Raw genomic sequence first — 19,818 nt, forward strand, 5'->3', positions numbered from 1 at the left:
TGAAAGACAAGAGGTTTCTCTGATTGATCCACAAGCAGCAAAAGAGAGAACACAGGACTAACCTGAAGCTGGAGTACAGACCTCTGCCTACATAGATATGCAAGTACGGTAATTCTAGAGTGAATCCCCTCTGGTTTGTTTTCCCATAAAGTTTTTAATAAAAATCTGTTTTTTCCTAGTGAGGATGATGTGTGTGAAGGTCAGGGGAGTGACAGAATCCTTGCTGCAGCCTTTTCGGCCTCGGGGAATTATTTCGCTTTGACGGATGATAATAAACGTTTGATCCTATTCTGCACTAAGCCGTCATGGAAATGTATAAGTATCAGGTGAGGCATGCCAATGCATAATCTCTCTTTATTTTTCAAAATTATAAAAAAAATTCATATAGATTGATTGAGAAGACCCTGTGTACCTACTTATTACTAACATCGTAATATTTATATTTTTCTTGAAGCATGTCTAGGGTTGGTAGGATAGATAGGTAGTATGAGCCTATCATTGAGGTATTTATCTTGTGTTGTATTTTGATCTTGATGCTCTTTGTTAATATTGGAATCTGTCTTGTACAAATTATTTGCAAAGGGTGGAATTTAAAAATTGTAAATAAAATAATGAAATTACAAATAGTAAGAATCATCATTGTGACAATTTGTTTCAATTATAAAAGGAAGGGGATAAGTAGAATAGGTCACTGAAGGTATGGCCACATGTTAAGTTATGTAAATCATTTCCACTAAGAGAGAGTCTGCTTTCTATGGTGGAGATTTGCACAGGTGCTCAGGCACTTTTAGATCACCCAGCACTGAACAAACGTTTTTCATTTTCTATTTAGAAGTGATTACCAAGGAGCTGCAGTACAAAAGTATCTCTGGCTGCCATGAGATCATCAACTGTACTCTCCCACATGCGTGGCTTTTTAGAGACACTTCGTGGTCACCAAGCAGGCCCAGGATTTCCTCCTCACAGAAATATTTCATTCCCTTAAAATATCCGTTGAGAACCACATGCTGCTGTAGTAGAGAATGGACATGTTCTTCCTGGCTCCCTCCTGAGCTGTTTGCATAAGTCTTGTTTACACTTTTCTGCTTGAGTGATAAATATAAGGGGGTAGACAATGGAATTCATTCTGAGGAAAGAGCAGCGATTTTAGTAGAGTTCCTCAGAGACTAGAACTGGGGCTGGTTCGATAACTTTGAGAGATATTGCGGAAGGATTAGAAGGAAAAATTTCATGTGGATTTATATCCGAGTGGACCCCATCTGAGGGAGTAGATAAATCTAAAATAAAATGAATTGCAAAAAGTGCAGGGTCATGCATTTGGGGTACAGAAGTCCAATGGAGTGGTAAACAGCAGGGGATGAGGCCCTGATATACACTGACTGGGGGGGGGGGGGCGGTGATAAGTGTCTGACTTCAAGAGTAAAACTGACACGGCAGAGGCTAAAGCCAGGATGCATAGAGCAAGGCATAACCAGAAGAATGGCTGTGCAAATCATTGGTTAGGCCTCATCTGTGCTCTGTTCTGGAGCCCATATTTCAGAAAGGATAGAGAGAGATTAGAAGTAGAAGGGAGACAAGCAAACTGGCGTGGCTTCTGCATCCCTTTAACAGCACTTTTCAGTGCTACTCAAAAGAAAAAAAAAAGGTTTGCTGTGATGGGAGAAAGGACTATGAAGAAACCAATGATCAATGTCTTCAAGACCTGCATCTGATGTTCATCATGGATTCTCATCAGGTCTGCTATAAATGCCATGGACCTGAACATGATATGGCTTAACTGCTACAGCTGTGCTTTCATGTCCCCTCTGGTGCAGCAGTCACAATCCTGGAAGATGCAGGACCCCAGATGCTTAAAGTAAGTGCCGGCATGAGTCCAGACATTAAAGCCATTCTTCCTGGAGCAGAATACCTTCAGGTTTCTGCTGTGCCAGGCTGGGCTTCGTCTTAGTTCCATTGCTAAGGTTTCCTGCCCTGTGGTACTGGATCCTGGATCTGCCTTAGGGTCATGTAAGGTGCAGAAGCTCTTGGCACCAGAGGATATGGAAGAAGGAATTAAGAGGGGCCTATCTCCGAGGCAGGTCATTTTGCGACCGAAGAAGGTGAGGCTGGTGTATGGCATAGCCCCACAACTGTGGGACTGTCATAGGTCCTGAGAAAGAATGGGATTTGCCCTGGCCAAGTTTCATCATCTTTCATGGTACAGAAAGTACCTATGGTGCTGACATTATTCTACTTGACCCAGTCCATCTAGGGCACTGTTGGTAGCTTTGGCGTGGAGCACCCTCTCTAATTTGCCGTGCAGGCTCCATCTTTATCCCTGGGAGTAGCTAAGGCACCGAAATAGGCCATATGCTCAGAAACCTACAGTAGAGGTCCAGAAACGGAAACCAGTCCAGCCGGTGCAGGGCATCTTGTGGGCAGCAGCTTCTTTTTCTTTGAAGCCAAGTAATTCTGTTTTTCTGCAACAAACTGAAGAGGAAAGCTATTTGGTTTTCTGAAGAGGATATGTCTTTTCTAAATCCAGCCCAGAGGGCACAGCAGTTTGTCAGCCAGCTCACTGAGTTGGTAAAGAATGTTTTACTCCTGAGGGTAGGAGAGAGGCCTTGGAGCTTCTCCTAATCAAAGTAGAAGTGTCCTTGCAGAGTGGACCTCTGCCAACTTCCATGCCAGTGCCATAATCCACTGTAGGAGGTTTTGGCCATAGCTATTATCTTTCAGTAATCTGGTAAGCCACCTCCCCATGATGGAGGGATCTCACCTTAGGTCAGAGGGTGAGGAAGGAGCTTCAACTAGGTCAGCTTCCTTTCTAGGCATGTGCCCTCCAGTCTCTGCCTCTATCATCATCTTCATTGGGATCATGGATCAGTGTTCCTTCCTGTCCCACAGCCCTTGTCAGAATTTGAGGAGGGCTCAATGGGGATTCTATCAGCTCCTTTACCTGACTTACTGCAGCGTTCCTCACCTCCAGAGGACTTGTGCTGTTCCAGATTTCTGGACAAATTGGCAAATACCTTTGGAACCAATGTCATAAAAAAAATGCATCTGAGGTCTTCAGGCCTCTATGGTTCCTACAGCTCCCAGAAGATGTAGAAGCGATTCCCATGCACAAACTGCTTGAAGACTTCCAGTCCAAGATGTGACTGAATCCCATTACTAGCACGGAAGTTTGACTTAAAGAATAGGGTGCAGGCCACCCCTGGATTTAGAATTTTTCAGCTCTCTCACCACTTCATAGTGTGATAGAGACCATTCACAGGAGCCAAGAAGACGTGAGAAACTTCTAATAATGCCACCTGGAAAAGACCCAAAACATCTGGACTCCTTTCAGGGCTCTATGATAAGTGCTCAAATTGCAACATATCAGTTAATTATGGTGCAGTACCTGCACGAGTGCATCAAGAAACTGAAGCCCTTGACAGAATCACTGGACCAGGAGCAGGAGGAGATCAGGAAAGCAGTGAAGGACATAGAGTGTGAGATGCATCTGATTTGGTCAGACTGAGGCTTTCAACACCGCTGCCAGAACTGTGGTAGCAGCCATCAGGGCATGTAGGATGGCTTGGTTGCAAACCGATGGTCTGTGTGAGGATGTGCCTGATCATCTTGCTGACACTTCTTCTGTAAGTAGACATAGTAACATAGTTAATGAGGGTCCATCCAGTCTGCCCAGCATTGCTTATGGCAGGTTCCCCCCATGCCTTCTGTTAAGGGTAGCAACTGTTGCTCTGTGCAGGTTATCCTTCTTGTAAAAATATTACACCTAAAGTTAATAGGGGTTACCCTATTTCTTCATTACCATCTTCTTCTAGGGAAATTCAGTGTTTATCCCATGCCCTTTGGAATTCTAGTACTGTTTGCGTCTTCACCTCCTCTTCCGGGAGGGCATTCCAGGCATCCACCACCTGGATGCCTGGAATGCATTAAAGTTATCCAGGTAGAGGTCTATATTCAAAAGCCAGAAACTAAATCAAATAAATAAATATGATGCAATATTTAGGTCAAAAGCATCCCCCTATTGAAATTAGCCCCTTTGCATACAAAGTTCAAATCCATGCAAGGCAGCTAATGCATAGGTAATCCTATATAAATAAAACACCGCTGGAGAAATTAGCTACAAGTCAGGAGTTATAGCTAACTTTCCACAGGAGCATCAGGACATTTACCTTCCTTCCAATGCTTCCCGCCTGCTTCTAAAAAGAGCCATATGGCCCAGAAACTGTCCCCCTCCGCCCAGTCATGGTCAGAATCCCACCTCTGGGGTATAGGAAGACACACACACCCCCGCCCAACTTCTGCTGCCTGTGAAGGCAGCTGAAATGGAAAATTATAATAGTGTCATGTGATGGCACCCTGCTCCCCACTTAAACCCCTCCCCTTTTCAGCAAAGTATATCCCAAGCCTCGATTTCCGCCCCCCTTACAATGAACCTATTCCCTGGTAGTCTAGTGGCCTGGACACCCCCCACCCCCCCCAGACTCCCCCCTTACCTACAAAAAGTCTCCTTGGTAGTCTAGTGGCAGCCCTAAGCAACCTGTAGGTCCTGGGCTGAGTCAAAGCTGTTTCTCGAAATGATGCTGGCTGACCTTTGCCTTTAGGAGGCACCCCGGGCTGCCGCTAGACTACCAGGAAGACTTTCTGTAGTAAGGGGGAGTCTGGGCAGATTGAAATGGGTCTGAACTGAAGGCCACCTGCATCTATCCTCCCTGGTCCTCACTGCATGGATGTTGAGCACACAGTAGTTTCTTCTCTACTCCTCCCAAAGCATTGGAAGATATTCTAGTATTGGCCAGTAAGTCTTCAACTAGAAAGTCCTACAGTGTCAAGTGGAAGAGATGTGTCCTGGTGTTAGTCCAACTCTTTGGACAATTTTATTTTTTTTTCCCTGAAGCCCAGTAGGTTTGTTCCGCCTGTCCTCAGGTCTTGGTACCTCTTCAGTGAAGGTTCACCTCGCTGCTTCTCAGTGTATTCGCCAGTCTGGAGCTATCCTTCAGTCTCCAAGTTTATGAAAGGACTCTGGCATTCCAGGCTTCCAGTCAGTGAAACTTCCTGTGCCTTGGGACCTTAATGTAGTTTCAGCCCAACTTAGGAAGCCTCCCTTTGAACCTCTGGAGCCTGTAAGTTGAAGTTTCTCACCTGGAAAGGCGTGTTCCTCGTAGGCTTGAATTCCTGCTTGCAGGTGAATGAGCTGCAAGTGTTTGGTCTCAGGGGCTTAATTTGTAGACGAAAAGGAAGTGGAACTGTGGAGGAGGGTGAGATGGTGAAGTAACCTGTGCAAAGCGGCAGTACCACGGCTGGGAATGATCTCTCTCTCTCTCTCTCTCTCTCTCTCTCTCTCTCTCTCTCTCTCTCTCTCTCTCTCTCTCTCTCTCTCTCTCTTTCATACTTAACACGCTCAGTTAGCACTGGTAAGCAAAGGAGAGCTGAAGGCTAGGGATATAGGATCATTGAAGTAAGAAGGAGAAGTTGGATAGAGAGAATGGATTCTCTTCTCTGCCCTGCTGTTCCTGATCCTCCATCCCCAGCTCCTCCATAAATTCCCCAGTGGTCCTTTTTCCATCTTCCGATTCTCGTTTTCTTCACTGTGAAATAAAAGGTACATGTAAACATAGTTGGTGGGATTGCTGTAAGGTAGAGTTTTTGGAAAGTTGTCCTGAAACAAATATGAAATATTCCAGAGCAAAAGCTGCTGCTTGCTGAACTATGCTTTAGTTTTATTGCGGGTTGTACCTTTTCAAATGAATCTTATGTTTGGGATAAAGAATCTGGTGACTTACTTACTGTTGGCTGCAGGATTTGATGGATGCATCATGGTGGCAATGTATTAGGCCTCCTTTCCTATCTGATTGGTATGCAAAGATTTGGCGTAGTTTGCAGAAGGGGGATCTTTCCATTTTTAAGGAAGAATGAGTTATCTTTATTTAATAAGATCCGGTCTCCATTCCGGGCCTATGCTGATAAGAACTGTGTTGTGAATGGAAACACTTTTTTTTTTAAATCTAGACAAACCTCTTTTCATTCTGTCAGGATTAGTTTTTCTCTGTTTAATCTTTTTATAGTTATAGGGAAAAATAATAAAAGGTTTTTCAGAGTGGTTGGGAAGGCTCTGCTGATTCTCGCCTAATTATTTTTCACTCTGCAATTGTAATATTTCTTACAATAGTGCACAAAAGAGACAGGCCAAGGTTTTCTCCTATCCTTTGGCAAACCCTCCTGCACCAAACTTGCTTGTAATTTCCATTACTCAACATTTTGTCATGGGGTGGAGGCAGAGAGCTATTGAAGAGACACTGAAGGAGTTGAAGTCTGTGGGGTCTTTGAGCGATGAGGTCTCCCTCAGCCCCGATGGTCGCACTACCCCACCACTGCTGGTGAGCTTTCCCTGCCTCCATGATGCAGCTGGTTTTTCCCCGGACTCTGAGTCAGCAGATGTCTGTGGCTGGAGAGTGCATTGCCAAGCTTCGTGCTGCTGGGATCGCCGTGGGTGCCACAGAGCAGCGTCGCCTACCCTGAGGCAAGTGATGACAGCGTTTAGAAATGGAGTGCAGGTTGTAGTGGGCAAGAGAAGGAGGGGAGTCATTGACAGGCTCTCCAAGCTGGTTCCAGTCTCCCCGCCTTCTGCCCCGCACCCTCCCTAAGCACAGATGATCGGAGAAGATGCCAAACCAGGTTGTAGAGCCGGCCTCTTTGGAGGATCTTGGCCAGACTCTGCTTCAGGCGGTGGATGCTTTGGCAGGATGTGTTTCTCAGCTGTAAAAGCTTTCAAAGGATGCGGCCTTAAAATCTGAAGAGTATGATTTACTTTCGAAGACCACTTTGCTAAATTAAAATTTTGTTCTGATGATATCCTATGGCTTCAGGACTCGAACTCTGCTCTCATTAAAAATGTATCCCTGAGAAATAAATTGAAGAATAATTCTGGATACAAAAATGCACTATTGGTTACCTCTCCTAGGTCAAGGGCGCTGCCACCATGTCAAATGTTGAGGTTATTAACATTTTTATGGAAGATTTGTCACCACTAGCTAAAGTGAATTTTATTTTCCCTATGAAATGTTAGCCAAAATTACAAGGCTTTAACTCTGGAGGATAACTTGGATGTGGCTATTTTGGAAACCTCAGAAGAGGAAGGAATGACTAGAAGGACATTGATTGCTTCATTTGCACTAGGTATGAACAGAAATCTAATTTTGAAGCTTTTCTTTACAAATCTGAGTTGTTTGTTTGGTCAGTTACTGTTTCCCCTGATCTTGCTAGATCTCAGCTTACTAGGAAGTGTGTTTTGGAACTCCAGGCACTGTGTTTTGGTAAACTCCATGGAAATGTATTGGGCTTCAGGGGAATACATTTGTTTGACTCTGAGTAATTATAAAAAATGTTCTTCTTCATAAGGATGCTCCCACTTAGCTGCAGCCTAGCCCTGGCTGTTTAGCAGAGGCAGTTTTTGGAGGTTACTGTATAAGCACTACTTGTCCTATGCTTGTGTAATCTCCTTTCCTCCTGTATAGAAAGAACTCGGTCAGTTCATGAAAGGTGACGTTATTGCTTTATCTCTTTGGTCTTTACATTCACCATAAAGTAATAAAGGAAATTAAACAGATATTTCAAAAAGATATAATCATTCTAAGTTTGAAAGAAAAAAATAGTACTTTGCCTTTCACCGTGGTTTCCTCAAGTCAGAGAGTGTAGTGGGGGTTATGTGCAGATAAATAGGATGATTGAAAAGTCCTTGTGCACCTGCAGTGCACTGATGAACGCACGGTTACACAGGGACATTTTGATCGCTCTGTACATGCGTGCTGGTCGCTGGAATGGCTGTGGATAAACGTAAACCCTTCTGATTTGTACATTTCAGGGCTGTGGTTAGAAGATGCTCCTCTCTCACAATCACCCTTTCGGAGGACAGGATTTTTGTTGCGGATAAGTCTGGAGACGTGTACTCCTTCGCCATAGCAGAACCGCAGAAGAAGGGTCAGCTGGAGCTTGGTCACCTCTCCATGCTGTTAGATGTGGTATGTGGCTCCCTTTCTGTATGCCATCCTTCCTTCTCACCCTCCTGTGAAACCTTTCTAACAAAATGTGCTTCCTGCTCGTTCCGTGGTAGAAGAGCCACGTTTCCCACCCTCTGTATGTGTTTTATGTAAGTGAGGGATCACTGAGAGCAGAAGCTGCCCTGCTGAGGTCCTTATTTTTATGGATGCTTCTTTTACATTGAACTTATATACACAAAATGAGAAGAAATACAATCACAGTAATAAGCATTATTCATAATCTTTGACCCAAACATTCTCCCTATACCCAAAAATTTCCAGGAGGGATTTTCAGTATCAGTAAAATGAGTTAAACGTGATAGCAGAGAATCTATAGCCTGCATGTGATTTCCAATGCTCCCATCATTATTAATATAGGAGCAGCAAGAAATGTTAATAAATTGACAGATCCCTCCTTCATCAGCAAGTAAAATATCTAAAGCCATACGATTATCTAGAACTACCTCTTTAAGAGACTTGTTTTCTTGTTGCATTATTCCTACAGTTTTCATTGCCGCATTCATTGTGATTTCCACGGTGGCAGAAAGATTTATTTTATTTTATTTTTTTTAATATTCTCAAGTTCAAAAACTCCTAAACCAGGAAAAAAGGTCCTCAAAATGCGAGGAAGTCAAGCAAGGCCCTTCATTTTCTCCCAGAAGTAAACCAGTTCTGATGAGGCTTGTTCAGGGAAAACAAAGGGACAACATATCCAAAAGAAAATGAGTAGTGGTGGTATTAAAGGAAATAAACCTGAAGTGTTATAAACAGATAAATCTGCTGTCAATTACCTCTTACCTCAGAGGTGGCAAAGTAAATGTTTGAAACATTTCCTTCGCTTGCAACAGGGAGACCAAGCACCGTGCAGCCTTGTGCTTCGATGTAAGCCTTGGCAAGCAGGAACATGGAGGAAGGGGTATATTCATCATGTGGGAGGTCGCTCCCATAAACTGTGGAACATGTCCCTTGGATGGGGTTTCCAGCCTCTATAAGACACAATTGACAAACAAAATGTACTGAACTGTTACCTCCACTCTAATCACAAGGCAAAGCCTGGAGGATAGGTGAGTGGTCCCCACAGTATGACGGTTGTGCTCCAGGAATGTCACCATTTTATGGTCCACTCGATACAAATGAACAGTCGTGTTTAGTTCCTGATCAAAGCATATATGAGAGAAGCTCCATCATGTAGACAAGATATATTTTACCACACAGGAGGACTCATTCCTGGTCACGGTCATCACATCAGTACAGGTTGCCCAGAGTGTGGCATTTTCAGGTTGAAAACACCGGCCTGCCTGGTGTGCAAAGGCAGGTCATAAGGGCTAGAGTGGGTAAGTGAAACAGTGGTAGGGGGCTCGGTTCAGGTTCTGTAGGTATTTCCCTATCCCCATCAGTTTGTGCCTGATGCAATGGAGGGTAAAGTGACTTGCCTAAGGCTGCTACTGATAGGTTCTGAATATGAAGCCCTCTATTTGTTCTAGGACGTTTTTAAACTTATTTTCCCATCTCTTCCCTGTCTTTCTCTCAGTACTCAACATGGGCGGAAGAAAAAAAGGGAAGCCCAGGTCTTTACCTAGGGCTTATATTGTGGTTCAGGGACCAATGGATGATGATGTCCAGCATCTGTCTGTCCTGGTGGCAAGAAATTTCCAATTTTTTGTGGGGGGTTTCCTTCCAGATTTCTCCTTTTGCAAATTGTTCTGACAAACAGATATGTCCACCCTGGATTTGGGAGCACATATAGATGGACTCAGCTCCCAGGGCTTTTGGTCCACCTAGGATTGTCTGCTTTAAATCAACTTCCTGGAGCTCTGGGCAATCTGATACATGCTATGGGCTTTCAGAGATCAGCTGTCCAACAAAATTGTTGATCCAGACAGTCTAGAAGCAATGCACTTTGTCAACAAGCAGGGAGGTACAGGCTCTTAACTCCTGTGTCAAGAGGCAGTCCTGATTTGGTCACAGGCCCTCTCTCACAAAATGGTACTCAGGGCCAAGTATCTGGCTGGTCTGGAGAGTGGGGTGGCGGCCAGACTGAGTCAATTCTTCAGACCCCACGAATGGTCCCTGGACCAAGGGGTAGTGAATCAGATCTTCCACCTCTGGGGGACCCCGGAAGTGGATCTGTTCACTCCCCTTAGAACAGGAAGGTCCCTCTCTTCTGTCCCACCAGTAGGGGAAGTGGCAAGCTATCCTCAGATGCTTTCACCCTCCATTGGGGTCAGGGTTTTCTATATGCACATCCTCTAGTTCCCCTGGTAGCAAAGAATTTGTTGAAGATCTGGGAGATCAAAGGGAATTTGATTCTCATAGGCCCTCATTGGCTGAGATAGATTTGGTTTCTGCTCCTTTGGGAGATATTCATATGGAAAACCAATCAGACTGGGGGTCTTCCCCAGTTCTCATCACTCAGAATGAGGGCAGGTTGTGGCATTCCAATCTCCAGGCCCTCTTGCTCACAGCTTGAATGTTGAGAGGCTGATCTTTGACCTCACGGAGGATGTGTCTCATGTCCTCATAACTTCCAGAAAGCCTTCCACCAGAAAGTCCTATGGACTGAAGTGGAGGATGTTTTCTGTGTGGTGTGAGCAAAGGGCCCTAGACCCAGTCTCCTGCTCAACACAAAAACTGCTTGAATATCTTCTATATCTTTCAGACATTGGTCTCAAGACCACCTCGGTTAGAGCTCATTTTAGTGTGATTGGCACGTATCACCATGATGTAGGAGGGAAGCCCATCTCGGTACAGCCTATAGTTGTCGGTTTCATACAGGGTTTGCTTCAGTTGAAGCCTCCTCCCTGAAGGCCACCTGCCTTGTCATGGGACCTCAGATGGTTTTAGCTCAGCTAATGAAAGCTTCTTTAGAGCCACTGTATTCCTGTGACCTGAAGTACCTGACCTGGAAGGTTGAATTTTTGGTGGAGGTAACTTCAGAACAGGGCCAATGAGCTTCAGGCCTTGGTGACATCCATCTTACACCAAGCTTTTCCATGATAGGGTGGTCTTGTGTTCCACCCTAAATTCCTGCCAACATTTTTTCGCAGGTCTCATACTCACCAAGGTGAACAAACCCTGCATAGTTTGGACTGCAAGAGACCTTTAACCTTCGATCTGGAGTGGACAGAAGCCCACAGTCACCTAGCTTCTTGTTTCTTTTGCTCAGTGCTAGCCGAGGATTGCCATGGCCAAACAGACGCTATCCAATTGGCTAGTAGACTGCATCTCCTTCTGTTATACTCAAGTGGGATTGCATCTTGCGGATCAGGTCAAGGCTCGCTCTGTCCAAGCCATGGCAGCATTGGTGGGCCCCTTGTGAGCAGTCCCCATGGAAGAGATCTGCAAAGCTGCAACGTAGAGTTATGTCTGTTCATTCACATCACATTACTGTTTGGACAGGAGTGGCAATGCGATAGCAGGTTTGGCCAATCTGTCCTTCAGCACCTGTTTGAGGTGTACAACCCAACTCTGTTCCCATCTAGGAACCATGTTTTTGTTCAAGCGAGTCCCCTCTTCTATTTACAAAAAAGACCTGTTGCCAATAAGCATATAGAAGTTGGTGCCCATTGACACTGGTTGTTGTCCTCCTTTTTTGTTGGAGAACTACCTGTATCTAAGGATTCACCCATGTCTGAGGGCTGCCATCCTGCTTGTCCTCTGAGAAAGCAGAGTTGCTTACCTCCAACAGGTATTCTCCGAGGACACCAGAATGTCAGTCCTTGTGAGACCTGCTCGGTCTCCACCATAAAGATTCTACTGTGCATTTAGTCTCCTGCAGGATCTTTATCTTGCTGGACTCTATGCCATCCCTAAAGTAAAGCACTATGCCCTACCAAGTTGATCCACCCCTATCACTGTGATATAATTTATACCCTGGTATAGCACTGTCCCATTGTTTATCCTCCTTCCACCAGGAAAGAGATACCAATTATGTCTGTTTCTTCATTCAATGCTAAATAGTCTAACTCTTCCATTGTGCTTTTTAGACTTCTGGCTTTAGCATACAGACATTTCAAAGTATGTTTTTGTTTCTATTAACAATCTGCTTATCAGTTGACAAAGGGTAAGTTGGAACCTTTTAACTCAAGTGGTCCTTTACTTATAGGCACATGGGCTACTTATGCTTTGATTGGAGCCTCTCTATCAGAAAGCCCTAACTCTCCTATTGTTTTAATGTACTTTGAAGATACTTCCCTCCGAACCATGTGCTGCTGGGCAATTGTCAGCTTTTCCCCATGTTCTAGTTTAAAAGCTGCTGTATCTAATTTTCAAAGGTAAGCACCAGCAACCTGTTCCCACCCTGGTTCAGTGGAGCTCATACTTTCCGAACAGGCTTTCCGGATCCCCAAACCATTGCACAGTTCCTAACAAAACTAAAGTCCTCTTCCCTGCACCATAGTCTCATCCATGCATTGATATTCCAGAAATCTGCCTCTTTGGAGACCTGTGTATGGAACAGGAATCATTTCAGAGAATGCTACCTTGGAAGTTCTGGATTTCAATTTTTTACCTTAAATTCTACATTTTATTTCCAGAACCTCCCTTCTACACAATTCCTATGTTGTTAGTACCTGCATGTACCTTGACAGCTGGCTCCTCCTTCCCACTGTCTAAAATCCTATCTAAGTGGCACATGGGGTCCATCACCTTCACATGAGGCTGGCAAGTTGCCAAGTGATCTTCACATCTACCAACCACCCAGCTATCTACATTAATAATCCAATCACCAACTGTGATGGCCATCCTAACCCTTTCCTCCTGGGCACTAGTCCTTGGAGAGACATCCTCCGTATGTGAGGATGATGCATCAATTGGAGAGCAGGTCTTAGCTACAAGATTACTTCCTGCTATACTAGGGTGATGCTCTCTAACCAAGTGACCTCCAAAGCAGCACAGGGAATGCTGGACGAGTTGGCTACTATATCTCTATATACCTCTGTCTGCCCCTCTAGCCTCCAGAGATTGGACTTGTTCTCAGAGCCAGGAGCTCTTTGTACTGGGTGCACCTCTCACCAACTGGTAGATAATCATACATGTGACATTCTGTCTAAAAGACTAGAAGGCCCCCCCATCTTGCATCTTAATATTGTTGAGTTTTTAGTTAGTTTAGGTTGCTTTCGAAGTAGGGATGCATAAATCAGTCGTTTATATATATATGTGGTGTATCTAATTTGGCAATGACCGGCAAGGAGACAATCTAATTGCTAAAAGCTGGCGCACTCCCTTATTTTAGATAAATTCTTGATTGATTTTTTTAGTGTAAAAATGTCTCTTGCCTTCTTATATGGGTAAGAGTTTACAAATCAAAGAATGAGCTTAGTGGTGGGTGGGAAGGAAAGAAAGACACTAAAAGAAATAGTCTACCTTGCCTAGCCTTTTTGTTTAATCAAGACACATACACAAACTAAAAGAAATTGCCAACTTTTGCTAATCCTTTTTTGTTTAAATCAAGGCAAAAACACATTAAAATAAATTACCTATCTTTCATAGTTCTTAATAAAGACACACACACTAAAAATTAATTTACCCCACAATTTCACTTTTCTCCAAACATTTAAGTCACAATATAATTCAGCAAGTAATACTTACTGATATTTTTTTTTTATTGAAATAGGCAGTACATGGGATGAAACATCAGCTCTGGTTTTCTGTTGCTTATCTACAATATGTCAATGGCTAATGCATAACAAGTTAGCATTAAATATCTCAAAAACAGATATTAGCCTTACAGCGGAATACTACCTGTTTCCAACATGACCAATCCAAGTCACAAGTATCTGGCAGAATCCCAAGGGGTAGACAGATTCCATGCTGCTTATCCCAGGGATAAGCAGTGGATTTCTGTAATTTCACCTTAATAATGATTTATGGACTTTTCCTCCAGGATTTTGTCTAAACCTTTTTTAAATGTAGCTACACTCAAAGCTTTCACCACATCTTGATGGTCTGAACAGGTATGGCACTTACGTTCTTAATGCGTTCCAGGATCCATTATAAGCTTATCTGTTAATGTCTTCAACTCTTCCGCTGCATAGGCCCAAGGGTGGTAAGTGCCAGGTGGGCCTGGGCAACGGAAGAGGCGAACACATGATAGATACATATGCTCAGTGGAAGGTAGGACTCTAGGACAGGGACACAGTCTTTCACTGTTTACTTTGTTGGATAAATTGATTTGTTTTGTTTCCTTCAGGCTGTGAGTCCTGATGATAAATATATCATCACAGCGGACCGTGATGAGAAGATTCGAGTTAGTTTGCTCAAAGCCCCGCACAACATTGCATCATTCTGCCTTGGCCACCGTGAGTAAGTACCTTTTGTAAATATCCAACACCTGTCCTGTCTAACGTTCCAGAAATAGGATCAACAGAAGTGGTGGAGGCCAGCACGGTAACATTTTTTGGACATACTTCAGACCAATAAGAAGGGTAGTGATAAGAAAAGAGCTGAGGTCAGATAAATAAAATGGGGGAAGGGAGGAATGCAGGGAATCTGTGATAGGGAATTTCTTTGTGGATGATTCGGAGGGAGTACTGAGAGCTGAAGTTGATTTTGCTGGTGCCTGAAGAGGAATTGTAAGTATTTCTTTGTAACTTAATGCCTTGGGGCAGAAAAGATACTGTGGGGGTAGACTGATATTCTGTGAGTTGATTTAAAAGAGCAATCTAGGGTGAACATTTGTGAGATTTGGTAGAGAAAGCTAAGTAAACTTTGTGACTTCTTTCAGGCCCACCAAGCACATTCTTTGATTTATGGACTGTTACCTCCATTAAGAGAACGGGAGGAACATTTGTCACAGCAAGAATCAGTCAGGGAATTAAATAAAGCATTAACCCAGCTGTTATTAATAGATTAACTGTTATCTTCTTGTAAGCCATTACCAAACTAATATTAAATACACCAAATAAATTTCAAAGACTTAAGGATTAAGCATCCCTACTCCCTTAACAATCTTGTTTAACTAACAACAATATTAAGATGCAGTCAGCAGTCCAGCAATAAGATATAGGCTTTCCAGTCTTTTGTGCAGGTGCCACATGTATGATTATTTACCAGCTGGTGAGAGGCCATATGTGTGTGCAAATAGCTCTTAGGTCTCAGAAAATGAATAAGATCTCTGGAGGCACACTTGGATGAGCTGAGACAGACAGAAGAATATAGTAGTTGAGTCCCAACTCCAGTCTGGCTCCCCTGTGCTTCCTTGGAGGAGCAAGATCACCTGGAAAGAGAGCATTACCTTGGTTTAGTAAGAAGTGATCCTGTAGGTAATATTATCACCACATATATAGAGTAACTATTTATTGGAACTTCCAACTGTACAATGAACAGTATTTATGAATTTAATAATTACTCATACTAGGGTCAATCAGGAGATAGAGCAGCTTTTAAACTAGAACATGGGGGAAAGCTGATAAGCATGGTATGGACATCATATCGAGATTGGAGACGAAGCGCTTTGGACTGGCAGACGACATTACCGAGGATGGACAATAAAGACACTTAGCCGTAGTTTATTTAAGTAAAATAATACTGCCATTTACTTGATTACTTATTGCAATATTCATGCCTACATGTTGCGACGACTGTCAGTTGCAATTAGTTTTTCATACCTGTTATATTCTAATGTTGTTTACTCATAACGTGCCCAATAAAAATTTAAATTAAAAAAAAAAATCATAATTATAGGGCGTATCAAATGATGGGGATGGTACTGTAAGTTAGGAATGGCATAGAGTCAAGCAGGATAAAGATCTTTCAGAAGATAAAATGTATTGTGGAATCTTTATGAATAGAAAGTCCATGAGTAATGGGGACGAGTATAGTAGTAGGTGTATACTATCATCCACCTGACCAGAATGAACAGATGGACAACGAAATGGTAACAGAAATTAGGGAAGCTAACAAATATGGCAGCACAGGAAGGGGAAATTTCAATTACCCCCAATTGACTGGGTAAATATCACATCAGATAGGTATCAGGACTTGCATTCTTGAAAACATCATGGTGTCGGCACAGAGTGGGAGCTATTTACTGGTTGGGAGATGGGGTTGGGCACTGGCTGGGAGCTGTGGTCAGAACATGCTAGGGAAGTAAACTTTCTAGATGAAGTAAATGACTGCTTCATGGAACAGATGGTCCAGGAACAGGACAAGAGGGGAAGCTATTTTAGACCTAAGTTTTAGTGGAATGAAGGATTTGGTAACAGTAGTGGTGCCACATGGCAACAGTAATCCTCAAGAGATCAAATTTGACATAATAACTGAAGAAGAGGACATTAAGGAAAACTACTGCTCTAGCATTTAATGTTCAAAAAAGATTTTGATAAAATGAGGAAAACAGAATAAACTAAAAGGTTCAGGTGCAAAGGTTAAGAGTTTACATCAGGCATTGTTTATAAATAACATCTTGGAAGTCTAGGATCTAAGACTACAGCATAATCTGAAGAGATTTAAAAAAGATTTTAAAACGTGGTGTTTCTAACAAGCATATGGGACTAATCTCCAAGAGGACAGCTGAGAGTCAGGATAATTACCAAGAGCAGCTTAATCTTTACTTCTGTCTTTTAGTTAGCTGAACTATTAATGATCTTATATTAGATTTTACTGCACCTGCATCTTTTACTTTGTCTCCTTAATATTAATAATTGAAAAATACTTTTAACTTTATGGATTTTATGTTGATCTTATATTGGGTTTTATTGTACCTTTTTTGCTTCTTTTCAAAACTATATGTTGATTTTCTATGTAAACCGTAGATATAGAAACTTGCTTTCTGTGCAATGTTATATAAAAACTGCATAAATAAATAAACAAATAGGCCAGACGTATTCCATGCATTTTAAAAAGATGGAAGGAACGCCAAAGAACTGCAGGCTTATTTGAAAGGAGAGGTGAAATAGGCTGTTATAGCCAAAAGGAAATTATTTGGAAAAAATGGAAAAAGGATCCAAATAGAAAAAAAGTATAAACATTGGCAATTTAGATGCAAAATGTTAAGACAGGCAAAAAGAGAATTTGAAAAGAAACTTGCCATACAGGCAAAAACTCATAATTTAAACTTTTTCAAAAGTCTTCTGCAATTGCAGGAGGACCTTAGAAGTCTGGGCATCCAAATGGCAGATAAAATGGAATGTGTACAACCATACATAGTCATGCAAATAGAAAATGGTAATCCAAACTGTAGTTACGCAATCTTGGGTTGCATACTAGGGATCACTTAACCCAGGAAAAGGATGTAGGCATCATCATGGATGATAATTGGCAATCCTTGGCTCAGTGTGTGGCAACAGTCCAAAGAGCAAACAGAATGTTATGAATTATTAGGAAAAGAATGGGGAATATCTTAATACTTGTCAGTGAGCACCTCTGCAGAAGTAGGACAGGATCTCAGAGCCGGACTGGAGTTCGTCTTCTGCCTAATCAGCCCCTCCCTTGCAGGTTGAGTCCTTGGGTTCTGCGGGCTAGTAGGACTTGCTTTCTTGAAAACATCACAGAGCTGGCATGGAGTGGGAGCTGGGGTCAGGCACTGGCTGGGGGCTGGAGGGCAAGGCCTGAGGCAAAAGGACAAAGGTAAGGCCTGGGAAATAAACAAGAGACTGGACTGGGCAGTGGAAGACAGAACAGGGACTGGACTAGGAAAAAACCAGGGAAAAATAAACAGGAAAGCCCAATAGGGCATAAAGCTGTTTAGGCGAACCTAGCAGGCTCAGAGGCCACAAGGTAAAGCAGGAAAGGCCATGAGGGCTCAGAGCATGGCAGGGAAGCCTGAGAGGTTGCAGAGCAAGGCCAGAAGGCCTGGAAGGGCCCAGAGCAAGGTAGGAGGCCACAGAGGTGTAAGGTAAGAGACCAAGGCAGCAGACCTGGGTAGGCCTCACCAGCCTTCTTGCATCAAAGGTGAAGCGGTATCAGTCACTGGAACCATTACAGCTTACGTGAAAGAAACATAAGCTTTCTAATCGTGGTGCATCAGCTCTGGCACTGTCATCTGCTCACCCAATGCATCTTTCACCGATGCTCATGGCACATCCGAATCAGTCGTCATTTCAGAGACCAGGAAAAAAGAAAGCATGGAAGAGTTTTCAAACGTAGGCACAAAGGGGTAGGCTCCTTTTGTGAGCACACCAAATGCACACACCCCTGCAGTGTGAGTTCCTTTGGAGATGTAGCCTGCAATTTCAATCCTGCACCCCTGATGATGTCGGAGTGGGTGCAGGAATAGCACAGGTGTGGGAGTGTGCTGGCTGATCTGTCTGGTTGGCAGCAAATACAGTCTGGCCTTTCAGGTAGCCCACGGATGGAGAGAGGGGTTATAGCAATGCTCTGTAACAGTGAGACAGATGGAAGGTAGCCTTTGGCATAAAGCAGGACGTTTGAAAATTACCCTCCCTGAGTGTGAATATATTAAAGCGATTATAAAGGTATTCTATGATCATCAGACTTTAAAGAAATTGCAGAAAGATAAGCAGAATAAAGAAAGTGTATTTTTATTGCCAGGAGTAACTAGATGGGGCTCAGCTACAACATATATACATACAGGCTGTTACAGTACGGTGCGCTCAGTCGTTTGGCCCCGAGTTTTCTACACGTGTCTAGATAAACCTACAGCCGAGCTCAATCTAGCTGATTATGTATCGCTTTCTATTGTTCTTCATTGTTTTCACTGACTATTTTACCACTCTTCAGTTGTTATTGTTTTAAAAAATCTTTCCTGTCCTCCAGCTCCCATGTTTTTCGCTCCCTGTTTGATGTAACTTTTACCTTCTATATAGTTGTTAATTGGTTTCCCCCTGTTCTATTGTAAACCGGTACGATAAGACCGCATCTTGAGTATCGGTATAGTAAAAGAATTTAAATAAATAAATAAATATTGTAAGGGGTAATAGCGCATCAAAAACATGTAGCCAACCACCCCCCCCCCCCCCCCCCCCCCCCCCCCCCCCGAAAACTAATAGCACTCATCACATGCAAATGCCTGTTGATAGAAACATAGAAGTGACGGCAGAAGAAGACCAAACGGCCCAGCCAGTCTGCCCAGCAAGCTTTCACACCTATTTTTTTTCATACTTATCTGTTACTTTGACCACTGAGGTCAGGGCTCTTATTGGTAACTTTTTGGTTCCAATTCCCTTCCACTCTCACCATCGATGCAGACAGCAGTGCTGGGAGCTGCATCTAAGTGAAGTATCTAGCTAATTGGTTTGGGGTAGTAACCGCCATAATAAGCAAGCTACTCCCACGTTGGTTTACCATGCTTGTGCAATTCAGTCCTTGTTGGTTGTCTGAATATAAATCCTCTTTACTTCATTCCCCCCTGTTGTTGAAGTAGTGAGCTGTGCTGGATATGTATTCCAAGTGAAGTATCAGGCTTAATTGATTCGGGGTAGTAACCGCTGTAACAAGCAAGCTACACCCATGCTTATTTGTTTACCCAGACTATATAATTCATTCCTTGTTGGTTAATGCTGAATATAAATCCTCTTTTCTTCATTCTCCCTGCCGTTGAAGCAGAGAGCTATGCTGGATGTGCATTAAAAGTGAAGTTTCAGGCTTATTTGGTTTGAGGTAGTAACTGCTGTAACAAGCAAGCTACTCCCCTACTTTTTTATAGATGCAAATCCTTTTTTCCACATTTCCTCTTGCCGTTGAAGCATAGAGCAATGTTGGAATCGCATTAACTGTGTATGTTTATTGAATAAGGGTATTATCTCCAGGTAGTAGCTGTCATTCCCGCAAGCAAGCCACCCCCTTGCCTCTTCTCTTCATTCACATCCTCTAGACTTAATGGATCCACAGT

General features: G+C 43.1%; 1 protein-coding gene across 6 annotated transcripts in view; it reads left to right on the plus strand.

Annotated features, from left to right (window-relative positions):
- Positions 1-19,818, plus strand: part of WDR4 (WD repeat domain 4) — a 62,186-nt gene that overhangs the window by 5,075 nt on the left and 37,293 nt on the right. For all 6 annotated transcript variants that reach the window (XM_029578600.1, XM_029578601.1, XM_029578602.1 and 3 more), the window contains 3 exons: positions 180-326; positions 7,853-8,009; positions 14,218-14,330. In XM_029578600.1, coding sequence (XP_029434460.1) covers positions 180-326; positions 7,853-8,009; positions 14,218-14,330 — 417 coding nt within the window. The remainder of the gene's footprint in view (positions 1-179; positions 327-7,852; positions 8,010-14,217; positions 14,331-19,818) is intronic.

The sequence above is a fragment of the Rhinatrema bivittatum genome, chromosome 15, assembly GCF_901001135.1.
Source record: "Rhinatrema bivittatum chromosome 15, aRhiBiv1.1, whole genome shotgun sequence".
NCBI lineage: Eukaryota > Metazoa > Chordata > Amphibia > Gymnophiona > Rhinatrematidae > Rhinatrema > Rhinatrema bivittatum.